This window comes from Delphinapterus leucas, chromosome X (assembly GCF_059928025.1).
Source record: "Delphinapterus leucas isolate spDelLeu-1000000601 "Yukka" chromosome X, BTC_Dleu_Yukka2, whole genome shotgun sequence".
Lineage (NCBI taxonomy): Eukaryota > Metazoa > Chordata > Mammalia > Artiodactyla > Monodontidae > Delphinapterus > Delphinapterus leucas.
Window position 1 is genome coordinate 25,740,739 of NC_143150.1, and position 21,541 is coordinate 25,762,279.

At 37.5% G+C, this 21,541-nt stretch overlaps 1 protein-coding gene across 1 annotated transcript in view; it reads left to right on the plus strand.

Annotated features, from left to right (window-relative positions):
- TENM1 (teneurin transmembrane protein 1) overlaps nucleotides 1-21,541 on the plus strand; it is a 353,672-nt gene that overhangs the window by 79,368 nt on the left and 252,763 nt on the right. Inside the window, exons 4-8 of the mRNA XM_022561862.2 lie at nucleotides 4,402-4,601; nucleotides 5,752-5,962; nucleotides 10,746-10,847; nucleotides 12,510-12,704; nucleotides 16,368-16,568. Coding sequence (XP_022417570.2) covers nucleotides 4,402-4,601; nucleotides 5,752-5,962; nucleotides 10,746-10,847; nucleotides 12,510-12,704; nucleotides 16,368-16,568 — 909 coding nt within the window. The remainder of the gene's footprint in view (nucleotides 1-4,401; nucleotides 4,602-5,751; nucleotides 5,963-10,745; nucleotides 10,848-12,509; nucleotides 12,705-16,367; nucleotides 16,569-21,541) is intronic.

Genomic DNA, 21,541 nt, shown 5'->3' on the forward strand with positions numbered 1-21,541 from the left:
ATGTGTGTTTTTAAACTGTGTTTGGTGTGGAAAAGGAGTTGATGGCTGCAAAATATAAAGGCAGAGTGAAATGAGGCCAAATTGAACTTGCCCTCCTGAGATGTAATCCTCCTTGCTTAAAATCAAGGCAAACTAATTCTTGCCTCTCTGCTTCTCTCTCTTCCCTCCCCACCACCACATAATAAAGAATCCCAAGAAACTTATATTAAGCTAGCACAGCTGAAATAATTAGAAAATATGGCAAGAAATAATAAAGACCTGATACACTAACATTGTCTCATACTAACCAGCTCCTTCTAGGTTTCCTGTTTTTGCTACTGTCACTAAGTCACACAAAATTACAATTTTGACCACCCCACCGCATTCCCCACACGTAGGTTCCCAGGGTCCTCAGAACCTTGCTTCCCAGAATGTGGGCTGTGGACCACGAAGCATGGGCATTAGTTGGGAACTCGCAGGATCTTAGTTCCCCAACCAGAGACTGAATCCGGGCCCCGGCAGTGAAAAGCACCGAGTCCTAACCATTGGACCACCAGGGAAGTCCCTACACATTCCAGTTTGAGAAGCACTGCTATAGAACTGTCCTTTACATTGTCTTCTTCCATTTTTTTTCTTTTTTTTTTGTCTTTTCTTCCTGGGGAAATAATTTGTTTTATTATTATAAATAACTCTCTTTATATTTTAGATATGTTTTTTGTAAGAAACATAATTAGATTTTACTTCTTAATTCCAAATGGTGGTTCTTACCTTTTAACACAAACGTTTAGTTCATTACTCTTTATTTTTAATTATAGATATAGATATATGAAATTTATCTTCCATCTTCTTTTATGTTTTCTAATTGTCCCATCTAGTCTGTCTTCCCCTTCTAACCTTTGTTTAGATAAATGATTTTTATCTCAGTATTATTTTCTCTATGCTAGTTCAAAAAATAAATTTTTCATTTTTAGTATTTATGCTTGAAGTTATAAGATTTTTAAAATTTATAATAATCTGAAGTTAGTTGATATTTGTACCATTCTTCAGGATAATCCAGTTTTACACTTCCCAGATAATATGTGATTTTTTTAAACATTATTGAGGCATAATTGACAAATATGATTATATATATTTAAAGTATACAGCATGATGATTTGGTATACATATATATTGTAGAATGATTACCAAGATCAAGATAATTAAAACATTCATCACCTTGCATAGTTAACACAGTCAACTCGTGTGTGTGTGTGTGTGTGTGTGTGTGTGTGTGTGTGTGTGGTGAAAATGCTTAAGATTTACTGACAGCATTTTTCAAGTATACATTACCATATTATTAGCTATAGTCACCATGCTGTACATTAGATCCTCGAAACATCTTATAACTGAACATTTGTACCCTTTGACCTACATCACCCCATTTCCCCCTCCCTCCAGCCCTGGCAACCACCATTCTATTCTTGTTTCCATGAAATCGACTTCTTTCTGTCTGCCTTATTTCACTAAGCATAATGCCCTTCAGATTCATCCACGTTGTTGCCAATGGCAGGATTTCTTCTTTTTTATGGCTGAGTAATATTTTATGGCTGAGTAATATATATATATATATATATATATATATATATACACATATATATATATATATATATAAAATCTCACATCTTCTTTATCCATTTATCCACTGAAGGACATTTAGGTTGTTTCCATATCTTGGCTATTATAAATAATGCTGCAATGAATATGGGAGTGCAGATATCTCTTTGGGATCCTGATTTCAATTCCTTTGGATATATACCCAGGGGTAGGACTGCTGTATCATATGGTAGTTCTATTTTTAGTTTTTTGAGGAACCTCCATACTGTTTTCCAAAATGGCAATACCATTTTGCATTTCTCCCAACAGTGCACAAGGGTTTTCTTTTCTCCACATCCTCACCAACATTTATCTCTTGTCTTTCTTTTTTTTAAAGAAGATGTTGGGGGTAGGAGTTTATTAATTAATTAATTTATTTTTGCTGTGGTGGGTCTTCGTTTCTATGCAAGGGTTTTCTGTAGTTGTGGCAAGCGGGGGCCACTCTTCATCGCGGTGCACGGGCCTCTCACTATGGCGGCCTCTCGTTGCGGAGCACAGGCTCCAGATGCGCAGGCTCAGTAGTTGTGGCTCACGGGCCCAGTTGCTCCGCGGCATGTGGGATCCTCCCAGACCAGGGCTCGAACCCGTGTCCCCTGCATTGGCAGGCAGATTCTCAACCACTGCGCCACCAGGGAAGCCCTATCTCTTGTGTTTTTGATAATATCTAACCAAACAGGGGTGAGGTGATTTTGTGATTTTGATTTGCATTCCCCCAGTGATTAGTGATGTTAAGCACCTTTCATATACCTATCGGCCATTAATATGTCTTCTTTGGAAAATATATATATTCGAGTCCTTTGTCCATTTTTAAAAATTGGATTATTTGCTGTTTTGCTATTAAGTTGTACAAGTTCTTTATATATTTTGGATATTAATGCCTTATCAGATACATTTAGCCTTCCATATTCTCGGGTTCTGCATCTGTGGATTCAGCCAACCTCGAATCAAAAATACTCAGGGAAAAAAATTCCAGAAAGTTCCAAAAAGCAAAATATGAATTCGCCACAAGTGAGCAACTATTTACATAGCATCTACATTGTATTAGGTATTGTAAGCCATCTAGAGACGATTTAAAGTATATGAGAGGATGTACATAGGTCACGTGCAAATACTTTGCCATTTTATATACGGGACTTGAGCATCCACAGATTTTAGGATTCGTGGGGATCCTAGAACTGATTCCCCACAGAACTGAGGGATGGCTGCATATGGTTTGCAAGTATTTTCTCCCATTGTGTAGGTTGCCTTTCCAATTTATTTATTGTTTCCTTTGCTGTGCAGAATCTCTTTAGTTTGATGTAGTCCCACTTATTAATTTTACAATTGACTGGAATGTACTTTTTCCACATGAGCTGTTGGTTCTACCCTAAATTTAGATCTTCATGTCATTCACCTGAATTATTGCCCCATAATTCCTATATCATTCTTGTGCCTTCCTGCTCTAAAGCATCCTACTTTCTGCCTCAAGATTAGCCTTTTTTTTTTTTTAATTTAATTTTTTGGCTGCGTTGGGTCTTCGTTGCTGAGCACGGGCTTTCTTTAGGTGCAGCTAGAGAGGACTACTCTTCATTGTGGTGCGCGGGCTTCTCGTTGCGGTGGCTTCTCTTGTTGCAGAGCATGGGCTCTAGGTGCACGGGCTTCAGTAGTTGCAGTACACGGGCTCAGTAGTTGTGGTGCATGGGCTTACTTGCTCCGGGGCATGTGGGGTCTTCCCAGACCAGGGCTCGAACCTGTGTCCCCTGCATTGGCAGGTGGATTCTTAACCACTGTGCCACCAGGGAAGTCCCAAAATTAGCCTTTCTAATGTACCCAACCTCTCCCCTCTTCCTAAAAACCTTTAATGGCTTTCCATCCTTTACTAAGTAAACTATTTAGGACTGGCTCTCAAGGAGCTATAGAATATCATGCCGTCCTTTCCCTCCAGCCCTATCTCCAACTGCTCCTCTCTATATACCCATACCCTGCACCTTAGCTTTACGGTTTCTCTCTTTGTTTTGGTTCAAGCTGTTCCCTTCACATGGGAAATCCTTCCCAACAGCTCTGTTGAAACCCTTTCCATCCTTTAAGGCCCATCTTCAGTACCACTTCCCATACATAGGCTTTTCTGATTCATTCTTTCATTCATTCATTGAATAAATATGTACTGATCACATACTGTTTGCCTATATTTGTCTAGTTACTGGGGATAAAGCAATAAACAAAACAGCCACAGCCTCATGGACCTTATATTCTATTGGGAGAAAACAGGTGATAAACAATAAATAAATAAAACATGTGCTATGTTAGGTGGTGATAAGTGCTAAGGAGAAAATTAAAGAATATAAAGGGGACTGAGACAGCTAGGAATGATGAGTATCCTCCAACCAAAACCTTTTCCTTCCTTTGTATACCCAGCTCAGGTATTTTTCTTTACAATGTGGATATTTGTGTACTTGTCCTGTTTTCTCTTTTATATTCAAAGTTCCTTAAGAGCGAGAGCTGTATTTTACTCATCTTTGTATCTCCTACAGCTATCAAGACAAAGTTCAGTAAATAATGGTTAAAATGACTCAAATGATGGAAATAAATGCAATAGTAGTTTAGAGGAAAGAGAGACTGATATAGTGGTTGGTTATGGAAGGCTCCTTGGAAGATATTAAATTTGGGTAAAGTCTTAAAAGATGGGTGGGGTGAGGAGGAAGAAAGAGCTGAGTAAGTCTTTTTGATATACCTGTTCTTGAAAATCTAAAAACCATTGCTTTATAAATTAAGATTAATATTATGTATAATTTTCTTTACTTTTAAAACCAGTGTTTCAGAAGGGACGGGCAATAGACACCGGAGAAGTTGACATTGGTGCACAGGTCATGCAGACCATTCCACCTGGCTTATTCTGGCGTTTCCAGATTACTATCCACCATCCTATATATCTGAAATTCAATATTTCTTTAGCCAAGGACTCTCTGCTGGGAATTTATGGCAGAAGAAACATTCCACCTACACATACTCAGGTATTTGATATTATAGGTATTTCTTGACCCTTTTAGAGAGTGGTGAGATGAATAGTTTAGGGGTTGTGACTTGCAAAGTATGTGGGAGTCAAAGGTGAAGGCAGACAGTTTTTGTAATGAGCAAATATCGAGAATAATCACAGTCAAGCGAATGAAAAAAATGGTACTGAGAAACAAGGACTAGCATTTAGCAGAGCAGATTCAAAAAAGGGAGTTTAAGAAAATATTCTTGCAACTTGAGTTCTGCTTCCTGGAACAGGATGGTCATGAGCCTTCCCAGCCCCCTCCTCTTACTTAGCTTTGGTGCCCACACCTCCTCCGCTGCTTCCATACATTCCTGACCTGTGGTCCCAATAAAGGAATGCGAATCAAGAGGGAAATGAGTCAAAAAGGCACGTTTTGTCTTGCAGGTAAAACTTTTTCCTTGTTATTGTTAATAAAAACACAAATATGTAAAACCTCTATGGTTTACAAGACCCTTTTATAAACCTTTGCCACATCATTTCCCTTAATTTCCTTCCCTTATCTCTTCCTTACATGAACCCATTTGAGGCCCTGCTCCATCTAAGAAGTAGCATAGGGAATCACAACCATCTGGGGCTTGGGATACATGTGCCATGTGCTTGTCCACCGATTAGGAAAAAAAAAGGACAGGGTCTTTGAATATTTAAATATGTTACCACAAATGTAGTAAATTATGATGAATGTTCTCAAATTTTCAACTGTTCATTTATTTGTTTTAAAAACTGTAAAACTCTTTTTAATTTGTAAAGAAGGTCATGGTAACATTTCAAGGGGAATGTCTATTTTCAAGTATCTTCTATCAGATACTTTAGTAAAATATCAAGATTCTCTTGCATAATACTAAATAAGAATTTTTATATTTCTTGGTTTATTATTTTTAAACAGTTATTTTTAATACTCTAAAACCGAAAGGTTTATAACATTTATAAATATAGTAGAGAGTTATTTTTTTCAGAATTAATAATATGCTTTTGGGTTTAGATATTCTTAAGAATGAATAACCTCTTCTCCCACTTTGCCCACCTCCAAAGCAAAGAAGTATGAAGTAGCACAACTGAAGTGAGAGATGTTTATCAGCCTTAGAAGTAAAAGTAGCGGCTCATATTTGTGTTTGTATTTGTTCCAGTTTGATTTTGTAAAACTAATGGATGGAAAACAACTGGTCAAACAGGACTCCAAGAGCTCTGATGATACCCAGCACTCCCCTCGGAACCTGATCTTAACCTCACTGCAGGAAACAGGTTTCATAGAGTATATGGACCAAGGGCCTTGGTATCTGGCATTTTACAATGATGGAAAAAAGATGGAGCAAGTATTTGTGTTAACTACAGCAATTGGTAAGCTGCCTTGGCTATGATTTTGAATTGACAGTATAACTCCAGAAAGACACAGTCAGTGGTGAAAGTGATACAGATGTTATTTAAGCATATTGCTCATTCTACCTTAAAGTCATTACTCGGGATAGATCACAATGAGAAAGGTTTATATTGTTGTTGTCAGTAATGTTGTTTAAATGCTGATTAAGATTTTTAAAATGCTCCTTTATTTGCTGCTATTTTAGGTTACTTGCCACGCTCCTTTTTATATGTTTTCAACAGGAATACTTACCTGGATAATATTAATACTGTTACCGAGAATACATAGATGAACAACTTCATGAAGAAGGGAAATAAGCAAGAGAAGCCCTGTTAATTCAAGTTCTATTAAAAAAGAAAAAGCGAATAAATACCTTTTTAAATGAAAAAACTAGCATCAATCCAGTTCTTCTTTACAACAACTGATGCTAGAACCATTAAGATTTAAAAATACAACTTAAGACTAGAGAAGAGTCTTAAGGATAATAACTTGGGTCATTCAAAGTTCTTTCTTTAGAACTGTTTAGTTTAAAAATCATCACAATGGCTCTTTCACTGCACTCAGAGCCTTTTAAAGCATGTTCTTTTTAATACAATGTCTACACACACTGTTATTCACTTTCACCCTAGTTAATCAGAGACAGCAAGCTCTTGTCATTTTTTTGGGTGAAGTCATTCCTCATAACCCTTTGTGTGAATAAAGCCGAGATCTTTAGCAAATTTAGAGCCCTAAGGGTAAACAACTCACAGACACAGTATTTTACTGTGTGAATTTTCCTAAAACACATGTCTTTTAAAAGAAGGGACAGTATCTTGCAGCTGTCAGTTTTCTATACACCTCTCACCACTTTATCCTTTAGTTAACCTGTTCAACCATATGTTTAGGAAATTGTGTTGACTGTTAATAGATATACCATCTGCTCTTTATAACAATTATGTTTTATTTTTACTTGATGCTGAAGACCTTTTGTCAGTAGAAAATGGTATTCCCGCTGCAAGATTATCAAAAACTTTCCTCTGAAGTAATCAGAAAGGCAATAAAAATGCACTGATGATTTTCCCCCTAGAGAAAACTCCACTGATCTTACATCTTCAAAAGACAAAGTGTTTGTTAAATTAGAAAAAAAAGTATTTTAAGTCATGACACTGTTTTGCCACTCACAGATTCAGTGGGGCAAATTCAGCAGACACACCTTTCATGATATTTGTCCACCAAGACCTAGTTTTGATAATGCAAATACTAATGAGTTATGAGAGGTTGAGTTTCTCCTAAGAAATCAGAGGAATTAGAAGATTTAAAACATTTGTGAAGAAGATTTTCTCTCTTCCTGTTATCCTTACCCCTAAGCTCAAGTTAAAACACTAACCAAGCTATTAACCTTTCAAAAATCAGTAGACCCAGAAACATGCTTGAAGTTTTTTTCCTGTTCCTTACTTCCTCCCCCCAAAGAACCTAACCTTTGAGATATAATTTTCTATTATCCAGAGGTGAAGTTGTTAGTTTCCTCTGCAACAACATATTTGCTTTTCCTAATGCAAGTCAGTTTCTTTACTTTTCTGTTGTCTTTAAGATTAGAAGCAACAGAAACATTTCTCCTATAATTCCACTTAAAGAGAATCCAAGTAAATTTCCCAAAATGTCAAAGGTATATAAGTTATTCACTCTAAATTCTCCCCATTATTTGTATGTTTTTGTACTTTATCTTAATCATAGTAAAAAAGAGGATAATGTATTTGATTAAACAAATTAAGGTCTGTATGAACTTTTCTAAATGTTGCTCCTTTGTCTATTTCATGATAATGTTAGAATCAGTTGATTGATCTTAACTATATTTGGTCTGCTACTCATAGGGATCAAAACAGCATTAATAACCAACATTTATTGAATGACTAATATAGGCTAGCTACTGGCCTATATTATTATGTTATTTTCTAGCTGTATAGACAGAGTTATCAATATCCCCTAATCTCAGCCAACCTGCTCAATAACATGATAATATATACCATCTATGGAGTGCCATTCTGCCCCAAGCACTCTGCTGGATGCTTTACATTCAGTTATCTTGTTTGATTCTCATCACAACCTCAATAGCATAGGTATAGTGCTACTTACATTGCAAGTAAGGAATCAGAGGCTTGGGATGAGTAAATAATTTGGTAAAGTCTCACAGCCAGCAAGTGGCAAAATTGAGATTGGAGACACTCAGTATCTCTGATTCCAAACCCCTGCCCTTTAGACCATACTCATTCCATACGATTATTCGTTAGCTTTGGCTTTTCCCATGAGAAAACCTGCCAGAAGCAAAACCCATCATCAGAGCAGATGCAGAAACCAAGGGGCTTTAGGCTGTAGCGTAAAAACAGGGTTTGAAGCATAGAACTTTAAAATGATTCTCAACTCTAATGAACTGGTGTCTAGGAAGTGAGTCTGAAGTAAGATTTAAAAGATAGAAGGCAAACTTCCTGGAGGCCAGTATAAACAGAAAAGCACATTCTTTTTCATCACTAGTTATTTATGTGTTTCTGCTGTAGCCATCCTCCTTTTGGAGCCCCTAGGCTATCCCTATGTCTCTTTGATACCCAGTGGAGATGGCAGCTTCCAAAACCTCCTATATTGCCTTCTCTTCTCATTTGCATTGCAGGTGTTAAGCTCTGTGCAGCATTATGGGCCCAGGAACGGTTCTTAGATAAGTCCATAAGATGTAGGGAGTTTTATTCATTTTGATAGCAAACTTTATTCAACATTTTTTCTATAATAGCTACATTCCCACAAGGCTGCTTCCGTAAAGTTGTCAATAGGACCTGGTGTGAAATTAAATTCAAGTATATTTACCTTTGAAAGCTTCCTCCATGGCCTCCTATTAACCATCCAGGGCAGGGGAAATCCAAATGTAGATTTAAGAACTGCCGTTACTTTTTGGTACAAGAAAGCAAGATAAGAAAATAGATAATAATTGTTCCATCTCTGAATGAAAAGAGAAAAAAAGACCCTTTGTGCCTTTTCATAATGACCTTTTAAATAAATTAATGATTTTCTGAAAATAACTAATGTTTTAGTGAGTTAAAAATGGTTAACTCATTGTCAAATGTTACATTCCTGCCAGCCCAGTTGTTCAGCAAATGCCACGTGTCAGTTTCTTATCCAGTTCAGTTTTCTAGCACAGGAATCAGAAAACAGGCCACCATAAACCTGCAGAAAGGAATCTGATGTATTCACACAGATGTCAGAAGAATAATCTCTGATTGATAATAGGGTGGCTATCCACACAGCCACTGGATTCGTTCTCAGCTTTCTAAGAATCACCTAAATGGACTAGATACCACTTTCTTCCTCTTGCTTTTATTGCAGAACTCCAAGTCTAGACTAGAATTCCTCTAACCTGGAAATTTACTATCTGAAGCATTGGTTCTCAATGCTTTAATTCGGTCATCACCTGTAGAGTCACCTGAGGTATTTGCTAGAATGTAGATTACTGGGCTGCATCCCTCAGAGGCAAATTCAGTAAATCTGGAGTGAAGCTCAGGTATCTGCATTTTAAGTGCCTCAGGTGATCCTACTGATATAGGTGGTCAAAAGGCCACAACTGAAGAAATGCTATTTCCCAACTCTCTTTATAAATTCTCATAGTTTAATGGAAGATGCCAAGACTACTTACTAGAATATTTCCCTCTAATTGGAAATAGCTTATCCAAGTGAAACTAGATGAAGTAGATAATTTGGATTGAAAAGAAAAAACTGGTACATACGAGAATTATGAGTGTAATGGGCTAGAACATAAAAGTCAGAATCCAGGAGTGCTAAGTTATGGAAAACTTCCAGAAAAGAGTAATGAGAAGATTATTTTTTTAAGCTACAGGAGTAAAACATGCATATCATAATAGTTCACGGACTTGGAATTTGATGCTATCATACTCAAATACAGTTTTAAACTAAAAACAGTTTTTAACATCCTCATCAGAGACTGATTTTTGTATAACTTTATACCTCTTCAATCAAGTTACTTAACACAAGACTTATCAAAGTACTGTTGCATTGCACATCTTTATGTCACCACAACTACCTATGGGCACCTTCGAAGCCTTCTCAATTCCCCCTGAAACCTATTCTTCTCTAAGAATGGATTGAAGGGAAATTAGTGGCAAAGAACTGATAAGCATTTACAGTCAAGAAAGCATTTCTCAACAAAATACTTAGGTTCTAATGCTTTTAGTGGTGGTGAATTTAATATGAACACTTAACTTTAAAAGCTTTCCGTTGTCACTTATTAATGAAAATGAAATACTGATTATCGTATTTAAGCTGTCAAGATAGTAGATTAAACATTTTAGGTGCAAGAGAAGAAATTTTTATTTGCTACAACCTAAAGTTGAAAAATAAACAATAGACTTCGTTTTCTGGGTTACATTTTAAAGTCCATTTTGCTTTTGAGAAATGACTTATAATCCTTGTACATTTTTAGCTTTATCGTGAATGTCTCATAAGAATACAACTCATCTAGACCCTTTATGCACTTTAGAGGTGAGGTTGGTTTTTAGTTTCATTCCTGAATAGCCAATTCAGCAAATCCAGGGCGCTTTTAATAATTCGGTACTGCATATGACATCTTACAGAAATCTTTGGCATCTGATTTTAAATAGTAAGTGCTTTGTGGACAGCAGAGGGCAAAGATTGTTACAGGCCCAGAGTTTTCGCAATTTAGAAAAAAATTAAGGACTCTACAATCTATAGGTTTGTTCTTTTTTTCCTTTTTCTCTCTATTAACAGAAATAATGGATGACTGTTCGACCAATTGCAATGGAAATGGAGAGTGTATCTCTGGCCATTGTCACTGCTTCCCAGGATTCCTTGGGCCTGACTGTGCTAGAGGTGAGGTTGCTCTGTTACACTGATTGATTAGGGAGCTCAATGTCGTTTGAGAACTCAGAATTAGTAGCAATAGGAGGAAGAGAAGGGACAGGAGTGGCAGTAGCAGCAGCAATAGCAACAACACCCGAACTGCCGCTACCAAAAGCTGAGCACTTGCTCTGCCAGGCACTGTTCTAAACACTTTGCAGTACTTCTTTTAATTCCTACATCCTACGATAGTCCTACGATGTAGATCTATTATCACAGTTTTATGGGCAAAGAAATAACCTCAGAGAGGTGAAATACCAAGGTTATCTAACAGCTGGGATTTGTACCTGGATCCTCTGACCCAACCACTCCATGATACTTCTATTCCCTTCATAAACTCATTTATAATGGATGAACTTTAAGAAAGGGCAGAGTGGGTAACCGGTTGTACACACCAAGGTAAACAGGAGGGGGTAGACAGTCACCAAATCCGTGAGTAGCCTAGAAAGGAAAGACTGGAAAGGCAGAAGTTAAACTTTCAAACTTTACTAGACTTAAACTAGACTTGCCCATAGTTTAATTCTTGAAAAGCTGTAGATAAATCACACTGTGTTTTCCCCATAGACTTCCAGTTATTACTTTAGAGATGCTTTCTGCTCATTCGCAATGTGTTCGTAAAGTTCTCAGTCTGCTAATGCTTTAATCTCAGGTTTCTCAGCCACTCCGTTTTCTTTACATTAAATTCTATTCAACAGAGAATTCTTTTTTTTTTTAATTTAATTTTATTTATTTTTTATATAGCAGGTTCTTATTAGTTATCTATTTTACACATATCAGTGTATACATGTCAATCCCAGTCTCCCAATTCATCCCACCACCACCACCACCACCCACCCCCGCTTTCCCCCCTTGGTGTCCATACCTTTGTTCTACATCTGTGTCTGTATTTCTGCCTTGCAAACCGATTCATCTGTGCCGTTTTTCTAGATTCCAAATATATGCGTTAATATACGATATTTGTTTTCAACAGAGAATTCTACAGCATTTGCTAGGTTCCAAGTTCTCTGATAGATCTTGAGGAGGTGAGAGGTAGAAGTAGAGGTGATGGCTGGTATTGAAAAAATGAATAAGACAAGGTACAGGCCCTGCCCTCAGAAAGCCCATATTTTTAATAAGGAGACATAACAGTGACAAAGCGGAGTGAGTGTTCTAATAAAGGTCTGCACAGTGTGGGGTAGGCACAGACATCTGTCCAGCATAAATCTCTTTAAATGCACAACTTTTTAAAGATAACATTCTATAATACGAATAACTCCCTACTAGTTTTACAGATTTTCAGGGTTTTCTTCCTGAAAGTAGCATACATCTGCTTGAGGAAGAAAAACCATAAAAGAGAAAAATCCTAGCTTATAATAATGATGATAATAATAATTGTTTAAGAGTATGGTGGAATCAAAAGCAAGTACTTGAAATAATTTCTCCACTCAGGATGTTTTTATAATTTATCTTTCCCCCAGTCCCATAAGAGGAAAATTCTGTTTGTAATCACGAACATGTGCCAATTTAATAAATGGTAAGACAGAAATAGTACAATTTTTTTTACCAGAAATATTATACGAGAATCGATAGAGAATTGCTCTTTGGAGATTTTAAAAGCATTATGCGAACATTACAAGTTCATTTGCCAACCTTCAGATTCGTGCCCTGTGCTGTGTGGTGGGAACGGAGAATACGAGAAAGGACACTGTGTCTGCCGAAATGGCTGGAAGGGACCAGAGTGCGACGTTCCAGAAGAGCAATGCATTGACCCAACGTGCTTTGGCCACGGCACCTGCATCATGGGAGTCTGCATCTGTGTGCCAGGATACAAAGGAGAAATATGCGAGGAAGGTCAGAGCCCTGTGTTAATCTGTTGCTCCAGGCTTTTCTCTCACTGAATTGTCCAAGGTGTCATTCTGGGTTTCTAGTAGAGATGTAAGTGGTCTTTGCAAACCATTAAATGCTCAACATGTCTCCTTCGTACATGGAGTGGGGGAGTTCGTGTCTCTTCTGACAGCCTCTCATATTAACATGAGGCTTTATCTGTGGCCCTTGCAGAGCAGTAGTGAAAAATGGCATTTCCCCCCTCGTTTTAACACTGTTTTATAACTTGAGAATTTCCATACTGATGATTTTAGGCGTTAATTTACATGCTTTCATTATTACAGAGTGCACTAGGCTACATCTTACTTTAAAGCACATAATAAAAATAATACGTGCACACTTGGAACCATTTCACGAATGTTTTCTTTGGGAGTGATTTGTAATTACCATTATTATTATTGCTTTATATTGTTTATTTTTACATACCTCCTGCTGAAACTTGACGTCCATGCCTAAGGAAGTAGACTTACCACTAATGAGTTTTGAGGCAGTGCCTTTATATTAAAATTCACCCCCAAAGGAGCCTTTACACATACACACACAATAGTTTTATCATTTACAAAACATACTTCAAAATAGTAATAGTTTTATAATTTAAAGAAGACACATTGGAAAATAAATTTACTAGTAATCAGACCTTTTTCATGTCACATTCCTCAAATAAGACTGTTTTCAGAAATAATATTAAACCATTACCATGGGAGATGGTCTCATCACAACTGTTGTTCAGGAAAGAGACTGCTGAAAATGCACTATAATTGCTTTTTAAAGATGGCTCATTGAGACGATTACACAGCATTTTAAAGAGTTTAATCTCATTCCACTCCATGAGCAAGCCAGAGTTTAGCTTTCCACTTCCCATTAGCCATAGTAGAATTTTGGTGTAAAGATTGTATCTGTTCCAATATGAATGTCATTGGGCCTAGGGAAGGCAGTAGAGTTCCTGAGTTACTTTTGGAAGCTGTTTTTATGGGAATCCATCTGCAATCATGATATTTAAGTTGTACATTCAGATGCTATATGGACACACAGACATTCACCAAAAAATGGTGTCTGTCACAACATCTACAGTCTGCCCTGAAAAACATTTAACCTAATTAATTTAGACCCTTCTAATTTAAATCTTGTAAGTCGTTGGAAAAAAGACTTAGCTTATCTTTGCCTTCTAGGGGCCACTAAGAAAATTTACAGAATAACCAAGATAGCAAGGAATACCATGTTTAAAGGTATAAACTTTTCAAATACAGTTTTTTAACAAAAAATATTTTAAGTCAGACATCACAAGCCAGGAGCTCACAGGTTGAACTGGGCCCATGGATGGGTTTTGTTTGATTCACAAAGTAGTGGTGGTGTTTTCGTTGTCGTTTAATGTGACGTATTTCCCAAAATTTAAAATAGAGAAATGTCATATAAAAGTCTCTGTTTCTAGCTTCTCTTGAACAACTAGAAAATCTGGTAACCTTGGACCCACATTCCTATGTGGTGGCAATGATTGTAGCCAATTAGCGGCAGCTTCCTTTAAACTGGACACTTATTCCCAGCACACCTTGTTTGTTTGTTTTTTTAATTGTTGAATTAATGTACTTTATTTTTTAGAGAAGTTTTAGGCTGATATAAAAATTGAGCAAAAAGTACAGAGTTCCCATATAGCCCTCACCCCTACACACACACACACACACACACACACAGTTTCCCCTATTATTAACACCTTGCATTAGTAAAGTACCTTTGTTACAATTGATGAACCAATATTGGTACATTATGATTAGTAACTAAATAAAGCCCATAGTTTACTTAGGGTTCACTCCTGGTATTGTGCATTATATGGGTTTTGCTGAATGGATAATGTCATGTATCCACCATCATGGTATCATCCAGAATCATTTCACTGCCCTAAAAATCCTCTGTGCTCCACCTATTTATCCCTCGTCCTACTCCAGCCCCTGGCAACCACTGTTTTACTGTCTCTGTAGTCTTCCTTTTTCAGAATGTCATATAATTCGAATCACACAGTATGGAAAAGTTAAAACTGGCTTATTCCATTTAGCAACATGAATTTGTCTCCTCCATGTCTTTCCATGGCTTGATAGCTCATTTACTTTTCACTGAATTTCCATTGTCTTGATATACCAGTTTGTTTATCCATTCATCTGTTGAAGGACATCAAGGCTGTTTCCAAATTTAGGCACTTATGAATAGAGCTACTGTAAACATCCATGGGCAGGTTTTCGTGGGGGTGTAATTTTCAACTCATTTGACACCCTGTTTTCTTACATCCAGCCCATCTCATTCATGTATACTAGCAACCTGGTCCTTTCAGCCATATGACTTTGTGCCTCTTACTTACGTATGACTTGCCTATTCATTGAAGGTGGCCTTCTAAAAAAAGAAACTATATTAAGTTAAATACTATATCATTTATTAAGATTATTGTATTTTGATGTAATAAAATTACCTCCTTCTGAAACAATATTCTACATTTTAGACTTTTCCTCTCCCTCCAAATAATGAGCGGCTGAAATCAGATGTACCTTCTGGTGTTTATTTGCTGATTAGCTCAGGTATTAAAGCATTGTGCTAATGACCCTGAGATCATGGGCTAATTATAATGGCAATAACACTAATTATAATACTGCTTAGTTAGACTTACTCTGTTCCATGGTACATGCCACACCCTGAAAGTAGGCCAGTCTTGCAGATGATGGCAGATTGTATTAGTCTATTTCCATTGCTGGAAAAGTAATCCAAAGCATACATCCTCATCATGGTTAAGTTATTTTGGTCTCATCTTATTTGTATGGGAAGATCAAAAATTTGGAAATCAACTTTCCCATTTCCCGTGGGATGGTCACTCAATTAAAAGCACAAAATGATTTTCCCCAAGGCAAACATAGGAATCTACTTCTAAAATAGAGTGTTTGTTAGAATGTGTCCAAAAATTTCCAGACTTCACAGAATCCGAGACAAATATAATTGAGTCTGTGATATTCTAAAGCATTGAAAACTATGTCACAGCATCCTGGTAGAAAGAGAAGCCACGAGGAAAAGAATTTTGAAATTACGTTAAAAATGTTTCATTTTCAGTGCTTCTTAGGGATAAATGAGAAACTATAAGAAATTGATTATATTGTATGATTTCATGAAACAGCGGTCACCTCACCTAATACCTTAAATAATCCAAACTTAAATATATATAAAAACTCCTCTAGACACATCAAATAAAAGCCATTTCTGGGAACTATGATTCCAATTTCAGAAAAGACGAGGAATGACTTACTAAAAATTCTTGATCTTTCTTACAAAGCCAAGGAATTCTTATTGAAGGCCCACACTGGTCCACCGACCCATTTGCGTGGGAGTACTATACACTGCTCATAATTTCACATAACATATGTGTGGTTTCCTTCCTCTAAATTTAGGTTGCAACCTTTATGATAGCCTACCATGTTTTTAAGTGCTAATAATATTCTGGTTTGAACACAGCGTTTACATGAGTCATTTTATTGCCTAATTAAAACAGCATAAATGATATAATATTAGGAAATCAATGTATCTCAGTTTCATTGTCCTAAGGTAAACTGGCCACACCTGTTTACTTTCAACCTTTTCCCTCCTTTTTGGGGCCTTCAGAGGACTGCTTAGACCCAATGTGTTCTGGCCATGGCATCTGTGTAAAAGGAGAATGTCACTGTTCTACTGGTTGGGGAGGAATCAACTGTGAAACGCCACTTCCCATATGTCAAGAGCAGTGCTCAGGACACGGGACTTTTCTCCTGGACACTGGAACGTGCAGCTGCGATCCCAAGTGGACAGGATCTGACTGCTCAACAGGTATGTCAGAGTTTTCTTCTTGTTCTTCTTCCTTCACTCCCAAGTTCTTACTGGTCTTTACCTTAAGGTAGTGTCTCTTAAACTCTGATCTGTATGCCTTCGTGGGTTATAAAGGGCTTCCAGGTATTCCCTAGGCTAGTATTTTACTGGATTTTCATATACAACATACTGCTGGGCTTTTAATCGTATTTTTCATTGTCATAGTTCTGTAGTTGAACTTCTGTCCTCGTTCTGTATTCTCCTGTAGTTATTTCATCCATTCTCAAGTCTTTTGTTATCAGTTCTATACAGATTATTTGAAATCTATGTCTTCCCCAAATTTGAGTAGTCCTCCCTTTCCAGCCATCTGCAGAATATTTATACTGGGTGTCCCATCATGTAAAAACTCAACCTAGCCAGGCACTTTACTCTATTTCTATACTGCCATGTTCCCGCCCAATTAATAGTCCCACAACTTTGCTTCTCTACCCTAACATCATCCACAGTTCTCTGTTGTCTATAGAAAACCTTCAGATATCCTAGCCTGTTACCAAAAGCCCAGTACAAACTATTCCATATCTCTCTCTCCAGCCTATCTTCTACTTCTGCTTCCTGCATAAATCCCTCCTTGCACTAAAGTGATCTGTATGCTCTCCTTACCCCCACTTTTCTTTATGCCCTTTCCTCAGCAGGAATGCTAGTCCCTCTCCACCTGTGAAAATTCAACTCATCCACCCAGACCAACTACAGTTTTAGCCATTTTATAAAACTTTTCCTGATCACATCAACAGGATCCTCTGAAATCCTATCGCACTCATTGCTAGAGAATCAAAAAGGCATTGTGGGACTTCCCTGGTGGCGCAGTGGTTGAGAGTCCGCCTGCCAGTGCAGGGGACACGGGTTCGTGCCCCGGTCTGGGAAGATCCCACATGCCGCGGAGCGGCTGGGCCCGTGAGCCATGGCCACTGAGCCTGCACGTCCGGAGTCTGTGCTCCGCAATGGGAGAGGCCACAGCAGTGACAGGCCCGCGTACCGGGGGAAAAAAAAAAAAAAAAAAAAAAAAAAAGGCATTGTGATGTAGGTATTTGAGTACGTGACTTGTTTTTCCACCTAAACCAAAAATAAGGGATCGTTCTTTATATATTTTTTTCTTATCCTCAGACCATGTGCTCATTAAGTGAGTAGAATTAATAAGTAATAGCTCTTACAAAGCCTCTGCTGATGAATTTTGTTGCGGATGTAAAATGGCACGTGATAAGCAAGAAGGACAGGTGCTCTGTGAGCACCTGAAATAGTTTTGAACCAAAAATCTGCAATCCTGTACTATAAAGAAACAGGAGAATCGCTCTGTTAAGGGAATTAATTCTAACCTAATACTTCACTGTACAAAATTTTGTGCCTCACATAGAAATAATATGGGAGAAAGGATTGCATTTTACAATTTCAGAAAATGATTAAAATGCTAAAGACAGTGTAATAATAACTAAAATGCAAATCTTAAAAATCACTCATTTATACACTTAGCAAATATAGTGTGCCTACTATGTGCTTGGCATGGTGCTTGGTGCTGGGGATATAGTGATGAACAAGATGGACGTGGTCCTTGCACACAAGGAGCTAGTGGAGCACACACATTGAACAATTAGAAGATAGTTAACAAAAAGGAAGTAACTGCATATTAGGGGACTGTACAGTATAGCTCTAACCTGATTATTAATTTATTTACTAAATGTTATTAAATACCTTCCATCCTTCCATGTGTCAGATATAGTATCATGGCCTAGAGCATACACTTACATAACAAGTATTGTGTATTAGGCACTTTTCTAATTGTTGGACTTATGTTCACTTAATCTTCATAACAACCCTATGAGATAAGTACTGTAATTAGGCCCACTTTACACATGAGGAAACTGAGGCACAGAGAGATTAAATAACTTGCCCAAAGTCACCCCTATAACAAGTATCAGAGTCAGAATTTGGACTGAGGTATTCTGGCTTCACGCTCCATGCACTGAACCATTGTACTATACTGTCCTCTGGGAGCCCATCACCTAATTCACCATGTATAAAGAGGTATCATTGCTAGGCTGTGTCCAAGGCCATGTACTGCAGAGCACAAAGAGGGGGGCATGGGTTATTTGAGAAGAAACCCTACAGCCAAGAAGACTTTGGAAAAGTCGTTTTTTAAATTTTTTTTTATTTTATTGAAGTATAGTTGAATTACAATGTTGTGTTAATTACTGCTGTACAGCAAAGTGATTCAGTTATACATATGTATACATTCTTTTTCATATTCTTTTGCATTATGGTTTATTACAGGAGATTGAATGTGCTATACGATAGGACCTTGTTATTTATCCGTTCTATATATAATAGTTTACATCTGCTAATCCCAAACTCCCAATCCATCCCTCCCTCACCCCCCCTTGGCAACCACAAGTCTGTTCTATATGTCCGTGAGTCTGTTTCTGTTTTGTAGATAGGTTCATTTGTGTCATATTTTAGATTCCACATATATGACAGGGACATAATAGGGGCTCAATAAATGTTTGGCCAATGGACAATTAAATGAGGAGGTTAGAATGGTGCCCTAGCTCTCACATCTAGGGGCAAACTGCTTTGCCTCTCTGGCTTTAGTGCACTAGAATCCTTAAGGGTGCTGAGACAGGTGAACTAGAGGCTACCACATTTGTGAAACATTGAACCACATATCTCTACACTTCTTCTATTAAACAAATTTTCCTTGAGCACTTACTATGTGCCATGTGCTAGCTCTTGGGATACATCAGTGAGGAATACAAAGATTCCTGCACTAGTGGAGCTTGCAGTCTGGCTGGGAGAGATAGACAGTAAACGATGAACAAGAAGTGTACAAGTTTTTGAAACACGAGGAAACTGAGGACCAGCGAGGTTCAATGACTTGTCCAAGGCCATAGACCTGGCTAATTTGCAAACGTGCAAGTAGAAACCAGGGCTGTTGATTTCATTCTACATCTAGCGTTCCTTCTAGCCTCCACCCTCACCCCCACCAAAGGAAGAGTTAGACAAGGAGCCAGGGACTCAGGTGTATAGATTAGCTTACTGAAAAGGGAAAGTTCAAGGAGATGAAGGGCATCAAATATCAAGTGCATGAATGATACATTCTTGTCCAGATACAATGTGGACTAAACGTAGACTAAATTAGAATGCAGACTAAAGCCACGTTCATCCATTCTAGACCCAGTAGAAAAAACACTGGAAGCATCTCTTGCTCAAAGAAACAAAAGAGTGAATAAGTATGATCCAAAACTTTGCAGCCTTTCAGGAAAAAGGCTTCCTAATAAAACTACCAACTTGAAAAATAGGGGGAGGAAATGCCTTCCAGATCTCCGGTGTCATGGTATGAATAGTCCTTCTGTGATTTTTAAGCTCCATAAAGGTTGTTCCCACAGAGCATACTTAACCATCGAGATGATCTCACTGTGCAGACTTTTAATTGAGTGTGCTCAGTACAGGATGCAATTTAACATCTGATTCTTATAATGGATCATGTCACTTCAAAGGTGGTGGATATGCTCTTTGCCATTGATCATTTTCTTCCTCTAAGCGCATGACGCTTAGCTGTTAGCATGTTAACTGTGCTGCTCTGATACCAAGGGGACTGCAGTGAATGGTTTACTGATTATTTTCAGTCTGTTTTCTAGGTACGCTGAGTATTGTTAGTGGCAGTGAATTGATACTTGATACAGGATTCTTTAACCTGAAGGTCTCATGGTACTTCACAAAGGTTAACTCATTAGTCTTTAAAAATACCTCAAGAGGAATACAATAGAAGCTAGTTATAACATAGTTTAGATTTGGATATACCGCAGGTCAAATCATACTCCCTTAAAATAGAACTCCTTGCCATGAAATCTCAGTAATACATTTAGCCTATACTGAAGGTACTGGCCTTGGCTTCTAATATCAGCATTGTAAAATGCATCTACTACATGTCTTTCATAAAATCTGGCTTCTCCTGGTCACATAGTCTTTGAAGGGGAGCACAAAAGCTCATAGAAGGTAAGCATTCACAAAGAGAGGACAGCTTCTGCTCTTTCTACCATGATTACCTCTCATTATACTGGATCTTAGAACGGGATTAATCAGCTAGAGAGATGGAACATTACGCCCTGAAGTATTTCTGAACCTCAGATATATATATATATATATATATTTTGCTATATATTTTTTGTTTTTGCTATATAACAGAAATCATCTGAGGTACTATCATCATGTACCCCTTCCAAGCCGGGTTAGTTCCTGAAGATCCCAGGAGGCTTTGTTATAAGGATATTTGTTTTCAGGCTATCCTATGACATGTGGCCATCTTGTCCATCAGAGAGATGACACTGCGTGTGTGTATTTGTGCGTGTGCACCTGTGTGTCTATTCACAGCACAGCGACTTTGAGTAACTAATTTAACTTCTTTGAGTCTCAGCTGCCTCGTTTTTGAAATGGTAGAAGATTAGCCAAATGACCCTTGAGGCCCCTTTCAACACTGAGATCTATGATTCTTGATACTGTTTATTGAGCTGTTGACACTGATTATGAATGGTTCATGGATGTAGTCCATAAACTCTCTTAACTCCATATTGTTTATGGTGAGGAAATATTAATTGTAAATAGTTTTGTTTTCATTATAAGGACAAACATACTTTGATATATAGACCATACTGTTTGAGAATCTACCTCTATTTGTAGAGATATATATGCACACACACACATATACATGTGTATATATAACAATGTCTCGTTATGTTTTTAAGTGTTGCCTGATGGATGGTGATATGCATCTACTAATAAAACGGATAATTAGAGGAGGAAGTTGTAAAAGACTCATATAATTATTATTGCTAGGAAAACTTTCCTTGATTACACAAGTATCATATGCTTTTAAAACATTATTTGTTTTCCCCTTTATTGAAAGTGCCAATAATCAAAAGATTTTCATCAGATTCTACATACCTATC